General features: G+C 41.1%; 1 protein-coding gene across 1 annotated transcript in view; it reads right to left on the bottom strand.

Annotated features, from left to right (window-relative positions):
* Nucleotides 1-3,526: 3,526 nt before the first annotated feature.
* Nucleotides 3,527-8,241, bottom strand: part of SLC5A1 (solute carrier family 5 member 1) — a 58,433-nt gene continuing 53,718 nt past the window's right edge. Inside the window, exon 15 of the mRNA XM_004485245.4 lies at nt 3,527-5,628. Coding sequence (XP_004485302.2) covers nt 5,405-5,628 — 224 coding nt within the window. The 3' untranslated portion in view covers nt 3,527-5,404. The remainder of the gene's footprint in view (nt 5,629-8,241) is intronic.

Genomic DNA, 8,241 nt, shown 5'->3' with positions numbered 1-8,241 from the left:
CAGATGAGAGAGAGGACCCAGCATACTTCACATTTGCCTCAGACTGATTTTCTTGATAGGAGGGCTAAACCCTGAAGGAGTCCACCACCAAAGCAGATTCAATTTGCAAAGACTATGAAGAGTGCTTTTTGTTTTGGTTAGCTCCCGGCACTCAAGAAAATCTCTGACATATCACTAGCTATATACAAACTCAGGCAACAGACAGCTCAGGGGCTAAATCCCAGAGTTAACACCTTAAAATATTAAAATGTACAATGTGCAAAAAAAAGATTACAAGACAAGAAAGAAATAGGAAATGACGACCATCCAAAGGAACTAAGATGAAAATCTAGAAACCATCCATGAAGAGACTCAGACTATGAATACACTGGACAAACACTTTTTTAAAAATTGTCCTCGGTATGCTAAAGAGATAAGGGAAAACATGAAGAAAGAATTAAAGGATACAAGGAAAATAATCAATGAACAATATAGGAATCTACATTTGATGGGCTGGATCACAGGGTTTTTCAGTAATGGATCAATGGGAAAGCATTTGTTGCTCCCAAGACTCACACTACCATTATACCTGGACTATAATATAGCCTATCTGAAAATATAAGCATATATATATATATGTGTGTGTGTAAGCAAAGCTCCATCACTCTGATTTGCATTTTTGCTAATCTGAAATATCTGGTGTTTCATTTGACCATTTGGTCTTCAAGAACAATGCCAGGGTCTAGGTTCTTTCAAAGACCATCTTCCTTCATGCTGAAGGTGAAGTGGAACCAGAAAGAATCATTTTTCACATGCTGGGAGTCTTGGAAGAGCCCTTGTCAAAAAATAGAAGTTGCTTTGACAGAGAACACAGATCCCTACAACTATTTGGTCAGGAGGAGATACTCACCTCCAATGGAACTGGGGGTAAGTATTCTGGTGGCAGACCTACCTGAGCAAATCAATTAACCTTGCTGAACTTTCATTTTCCATCTGAACACAAAGATAGGAATGCCTGACTCACAGATTTAAATGTTATATGCACTAGCACATAGTAGGTACTCAATATGTATTCTCCTCACTTGTCCCTACCTCATCCCTATTCCAAGATCCTCAGAACTGAAGAGAGCTATTGTACCACTGTTGAAAATCTGTCCTGGGAAATTCTATGGCAGGGAGGGAAGATTGCCAACCCCTAGCCCAACTACCAAGATTCTGACCTTGGGCAAGGCCCTGAATCTCTCCGAGCCTTGATTTCCTCTAAGGATAATGCAGTCTTCACTGAGCTTTTGTAAAGATTAGATGAGACAATTTGATGTAGTGTGCCTAATGGCATAGCCTATAGAAGACGTCCAATAAATACTAGTGCTTTCTCCCTTGCCTACAACAAATTGCAGTCCTTTAGAGTTCTGTTCTCTGACACTGACTTTGAGGGCTAGTAACATCTTAGTGAATGATGAGTACCAAGTGTCAAATAAAAGAGAAGCCAAGTTAGTAAATTGTCAGACCTTGAATATCTGCAGTGATTGGAATTAAGCAGATCAAAATATAAGAATGCTCTTCCGTGAACTAGAACAAATGTACATCACTATTACAAGGTGTTAATAATAGGATGGTATATGGGGGAAATACTACTAATGCAAATTATGAACTATAGTTAACAGTAATATTGTAACATTCTTTGATCGATTGTAACAAAGGTACCATACCAATGCTAAATGTCAATTACAAAGGGGTATAAAAGGCATGAGATTTTTCTTTTTCAGAACAAAGAGAATGTTCCCAAATTGATCGTGCACAACTCTGTGATTATACCAAGAGTCACTGATTGTACATTTTGAATGGATTGCATGGGGTGTCCCAGTTCCGTTCCCAGTGCCTCCTAAAAAAACAAAAGCAAAACAAACAAAAAAATCAACTCAGGAAAGCCAATGTGGCTCAGTAGTTGCACACTGGCTTCCCATACACAAGGTCCCAGGTTCACTCTCCAGCCCCTGGAACCTCAAAAAAACAAAACAAAACATTGTTTTGGAGGAGGAGGAGGAGAATTAAACAGATCGAATCTAAATGTCAATTGAGGGTTATTTTTCTGTACCTTGGCATATCAACATGCCTTTGGTTTCAGAACAGACTTTTGGTCCTGAGACATCAAATGAGGGCATGGGAGAGAGGTACCTCCAGTTCTACCTGCTTCAGTGATGAAATGAAGCCTCTTTGAAAGTTACCTCTAAGTCAGTGGTTTGCAAAGTGTGATCCCTAGACCTGCAGCATAAAAATCACCTGGGAACTTACAAATGCAAATTCTTGAGCCCCGTCCCAGACCTACTGGATCAAAAACTCTAGGAATGGGTCCCCATAATCTGTGTTTTGATGAACTCTCCAGGTGATTCTGATATAAGGTACAGTTTGAGAACCACTGCTTTAAACCCTTTGGCTGATTCTGAAATGCATATGTGTTTTCTGTCAGCATTTGCATGTAATGGCATTTCCTTTATCAGGTGGGCATTTGCTGTGTTTTCCAAGCACGTGATGAATTGTATCAAATCATCAGTTCTTTGAACCGAGCTGCTTTTAGGGCTAGGTTAGGGGTGCTATGTGGGGCTCTGGAACTGAACAACACTAACCTGAATCCTTTGGAACCAAACAACGTTGGTATCATTAACCTCACCCACAACTCCCCAAGCCCAGCCCAGCCCCACCAACCCGCCAAGCCAATGAGCTTTCTGGAACATACCTCATTCAAATAACTTTATCTGCTGACATGTAATTTGGAGGTTAGGTGGGGTTTTCTCGGGCTAGGGTATGGTGGGGGGGAGGGGGGACAATGTAAGAGGCCTCTCTCCCTCCACGAAGCACACATGTTTTTCTCCCAAATATGTTTTGGTGAATTGGGACAAGGGAACTAAAGTTGCAAGGCTTCTTCTGGGATATGGTAATATCAACACAGGGAAAAGTAGACACTGGTGGATTCCAAAGGTAGAACTTTTTCTAAGTGAACACCCATGTCTGATTCAGCTACACAGAAGTAAGCAGTGGTCCCAGGTAGATTAAAGCACCAGGACCAACTTGACTCTGGAGGGAAAGAGGTCTGTCTTTTCATTTTGATGGATTCCTTTTAAAATAGTTATCTATATTTTAAAAAGCTGTTTTCCCAATAGGGCATGATTTTTCAGTTCTGTAAATGCTGAGCATTATTAATACTCACCCTGCCCATGTATAACTCCGTCTTCAATTTGAGGAAAAGAATAGCTCTTTCCTGAACACCTGCAATTATTCTAGTGCAATTTATCACTCACCAATCCCTGCTAACCCTGTCTGTTCTAACAGGACATTATTGCATTGGAGGTAGTTACTCGCCTCATATTTACTATAAGTTTTGCTGTTGAAATCACCTCTAAACTTTGCTAGATTTTTAAACAATGTCAAGCTGCTAGATTCCATTGTCAACTATCCTAGCTTTGTGCTTTCTAATCCATATTTTGTATCAACTAAAGGTCACCAAAGACATACTATTTGTCTGGACTCTAGAGAACAGGAAGCAGAGTGATGGGTTTTTTAATGTTTTAATTTTATCAAAGTAATCCATTTAATTATGGGACTAAAATACACCTTAATATAACATCTGAATGACATCTTTCATGTAGTATTTTCATCTTCTCTTCAAAGTGACCTGGTCACACTCACAGGAGGTAGGTAGATGCTATAAGCATCAAGATTCCCAGTTTTCAAAGAGGAAAATACACAGTTGAGACAAAATAATTTATCATAATATACAAGATGAATCATTGGCAAAAACAGAAACAGTATCCAGGACAATCTAGAAACTTTATGCCACTCACTCCATTCATCAGCTTTCTATTCTCTCTCTTTGACCTCCCCAAGCACAAAACATATCACAGACTCCACACAAGACTGAGCACTCTGGGTAATGGTGGTCATATGAAATTCTCCTCACCTCCATGTAAAGGACCTTCCACAGGGAGTGAAAAAGCACAGGAAACAGCACTCTCTGGGTTTGCTTTCTTATGCAAGAACAAACCATCCCTTTGCTTGTCAAACTATTTTTACACCCAGGAACCATTCTCAGATCCATAGAACCTCAGATCCCAACGTTTTTCTAAGCTAGACTGAAATCAGTCAATATTTTTCCTAACCTTAATGGGATTGTATTATAATAATAATTGAAATTTCACAGGTGGATTAAAGGAATGTCCCCCCTCTCCCAGGGAGCAGATTCAACAAGAGGTATTGGGCACTACCACTTGGAACAGAGGCCACCTACCCTAACCTTGATCAATCAATGATGACCAGTCAAGACACCTAAAAAAAGAAAGGCAATGGTCACGTGAACTCACAAGGAGGAGGGTCTCAGGCTAATTATTTCCAGGTTGCGGTACAATGTACCTACTCTGAGATGGCAGACACTCCTAGGAGGCGCATTTGTCCCCACTATTACATGTCACAGAATCAACTTCCAAAGCACCAAGAGGAAGCACAGTCTTGAACAGATGCCTTCCAATTCATAATACTTGCCAGAGTACACAGTTTGCAAAGCCATGGGAAAATGTTAACCAGGAGCCAGGCTTATGTAAAAATAAAGCAGGTAAAAAATAATAATAATAATAAAGCAAGTATTTATAAATAAATGCCCTATCATTCATTCAGTCAGCCAACATTGCTGAGTGGCTAAGACATTCCAGGCACAGTGAACGCCAAAATGAGTGAAATCCCAAATATGGGGAACTCACAATGGAAATTTTTCAGAAAAGTAGAAAATTCCCTGGACTCATGATTCTTGGTTTCCCCACTGGTCTGGGGCTGGTGTCTGGGCTCCTCCCTTTGGGGTCTATACTGACATCCATAAGCCTCTACCTCAAAGAATAAAAATGGCCAGGACAAAGACCCCACTAAGCTCCCATCCTCAGCCTCAATATATTCACCAGTTTCTCAGATTAATTTTTTCTTATACCAGGAAAAATTTGGCAGAGTTATAAAGGGAAAGTTGGCTTAAAAAAAAAAAAGATAAGAGATGGGTCAGATGGAGAAATTGGCAGGAACCAAGGAGGTTAAAACTCTCAAAAATAATATTCAAGGATTACAAACAATACTGACACACTGAATCGATCTGAGACAAAAATGTATCAGTCATCACAGGGTTTCCGTTTCTTAGCCTGCCTTTTTCTAGCTATGACTGGGTGGACTTTCCTCTTGCAGCTCTACTAGGTACAGCTGCCTACACAGCACTGGCTTCAAATACATAAGTTAACAGCAAACTAATGATTTTCCTCCAACTAACCTGTAATTACACATTTTTCCAACGGGGTGAAATTCACAATGGGCTGGCTTCCCTTCAATGCCACAGAATGGGACTAAAGGGAGGCAGAGCCTGGCCTTGAGGAGCACAGTCTGAGGCTGAGGGCAGGACTCAGGCAAAATACGCGTGGCAGAAGACAGCCACGGCCAGCAGGATGATGCCGTTGATGTTGACCACTGTCCGCCACAAAGGCTTCTCAGAGGTGTCTGTCATCTTCAGCTTCATTGCCTCCTCCTCTTCCTTGGTCATCTTGGGGCCTTTCTGCTGGTCCAACCCACAGAACAGATCATAGCCTCTCCTGCAGCATCCTTTCTTCTCCTCAGAAACTTCTGGATCTAGGTAAAAGCATAAAAGAACAATTGGATAGAGGAGGGAAAGCTTCCAGGGAAGAAGTCATACCAGAAATTTCCCAATTTTCTTGTTTGTAGGAATGGATATGGTATCTGTTCAAAGGAACTTAATAAATCACCAGACAATCGATCCTAACCTTATAATCAGCTAGCCTGGATTGTATCTCTGTTAGGCCCAAAGCAAATGCATTTTGATTTAGAACAGTCAGAATCAAACAAGAAATAGTTTATGAGTGAGTTAAAAATGGGTTTGGGAACTGTGACATATGAAGGACATGGAAGGACCCACCTCTAAAACCATAAACTCATATTTGTTTGCTAAATCTCTGGAAAACATTGAGACCAGCAAGATTCAGGAATGCATTGGCTATACCTGGAAACTCCAAGGCTTCACAACAGACCCTGCGAGGAGGTAAGGATGGGTCTGAACCGCCCCTGATGCAGGGACAAAAGATCAACACTTGCAGACCTGAAGATATAATCTTGCTTATAAACACTGCTGAATCGACCCATCTCAAAGTGGATCCCCACCAAAGGAACTGATTCTCTCCTTTGAGCCCAGGTGTGACACTGGATGTAAATAGACTTGGGATTGAATCCCAGCTCTGTCACTCAGTGGTTGTAGATCAGGCCCGCTGTGTTTTCATCACCACAGCCAAGAATCCACTGTTCTGAGCTCTCTATTTTTTAGAGTCACAGAATTTTAGTACGGAAAAGAATCTTAGTGACCAAGAATATACGTGCATCAGAACTAGGACCAAAACTTAGCTTTGTGGCCTCGTTATTTCAAATATCTTATCCTCAGGTATCTGTAAAATTGAAAATAGAATACTTTCTTCATTGTAAAACTTGAAAGCATCCAGCACATAGAAGGTGATAAGTTTTCATGTACTTCCATTCTCTTTCCTCTCACACACATAAAAAAGAGAGACAACTCTCCTTGTACTCCTCCCCTTAACCCACTCCACCAAAACAGGAGAATGGGGAAGGAAGGACAAGGAGTTGACTCACCATCCCAAGTGAGAAATATATGCTTATCTGGTCATTAAAAAGTTATGTGATCTTAGGACTGTCTCATTTTCCTCATCTGTAAAATTGGAAGATCATTCTTGCATTGCCTGCCCTAAAAGGATGATGTGATACTTAAATGACACACTAGACTAGGGTAAGGTATTTGTAATTAAAATATGTTATATAATTATCAATCATCATGATGGTGGGGATGCTGGTCAAGTACAAGGCTTCCTCATGCTACTATTTTTCAGAGAATGGCTAGGGTGACATCCATGATCTGTGAAAAACCCTCAAGGACCTTGGTTTATTGTGCTTTAATAGGTCAGAGTTTTCAGTTTGATTTCACCATGAGTTCAAGAAACATCAGAATTCTAGTGGTATCATGAACCTCAGAAGTCACTGAGCCAATTCTGTAGACTCTATGGGAGCCCCTCTATAATATCCCTGATAGATGCATACTTCTCTCTCATTTCTTTTCAGACCATCTCAGTTAGAAAACGCTCCCTTAATATCATTCATGATGGTGATAATAGTAGCCAATTCTCACAGTCAGACATTTTCTCATTCCATGTTTCCAACAGTGCTATGAGATGTAGACTATTATTTAACATGCTTTTGGGTTGGGGACCTGAACCTTAGAAAAAATTGAATCATTTGCCCAGCATTGTAAGTAGAGGAGTCAGTATCCACTTCCATTTCTTCCTTACCCCAGATCCCATGCCATCCTTGCACTATCCTGCCTCCTTACTTTGAGTTAAGATTGAATGGGTTCTTTCCATCTATCAGTCTTAGTTCTGTCCTCTGGTGCCAACAAAACTAACCTCTTCTTCCGCGTAGAAACATCTCAGCACTCAAAATACCCTTCGTCCATGTCCCAGTCACAGCTCTAATAGTCTCACTCAATGTGGAAACATTTTTGGAGATGGGAGTAGTAGGGAGCATGTTACCCACTTCCTGCCTATTCCAGGAAAGTAGGAAAGCTCGGTAGAGGATAGGGGGAGTGCGGCCTTTTTTCAGCACCGTGGTCAGCTACTTGTAGCTCCAAGCTCCCCCCAGCACTTGCAGGCACAGGTTTTAGAACCAAAGGGTTCTTAGAGATAAAGTGCAGGCTGTATCAAAGCTGGAGCTATAGGCAAAGCCTCCCTGAGCCTCCATTCACACGTCTGTAAAATTAGGTAATAAGACCAAAGGATCCAGAGCTAGAATTCTAAGATGTTCTTGCTGGCCAGGTTCAGACCTTGTTGTGCTACATCTGTCCTCTCCTTTTGAGTGATGAGATCTCCAGTTCATCTCCAGATCAAGTATGTATTATCTAGAGCTCCCATACCTCTGCATGCCACAGATCTCCACAAGCATCCTTCATGGGTGCCTCCCTTATGTAGGGAGGTAAAGTTGCAACACTGAATTTGAGGGAAGAATTTCCCCGTGATCAGGCTACTTCTCTGAGCACTGATTCAACATTATATCATCAAGCTTCCAGAGAAATTTTTTGCTGAATCTGATATAAGTCAGTGAAACATAAGATCCCAAGAGCCTATATCCCATTCCCCTGATGTCCCTGGAATGGGCCATAGCTTTGACACC

The sequence above is a fragment of the Dasypus novemcinctus genome, chromosome 19 (assembly GCF_030445035.2).
Source record: "Dasypus novemcinctus isolate mDasNov1 chromosome 19, mDasNov1.1.hap2, whole genome shotgun sequence".
Classification (NCBI taxonomy): domain Eukaryota; kingdom Metazoa; phylum Chordata; class Mammalia; order Cingulata; family Dasypodidae; genus Dasypus; species Dasypus novemcinctus.
The sequence above is the reverse complement of the archived record's forward strand: the minus strand, read 5'-3'. Positions and strand labels throughout refer to the sequence as shown.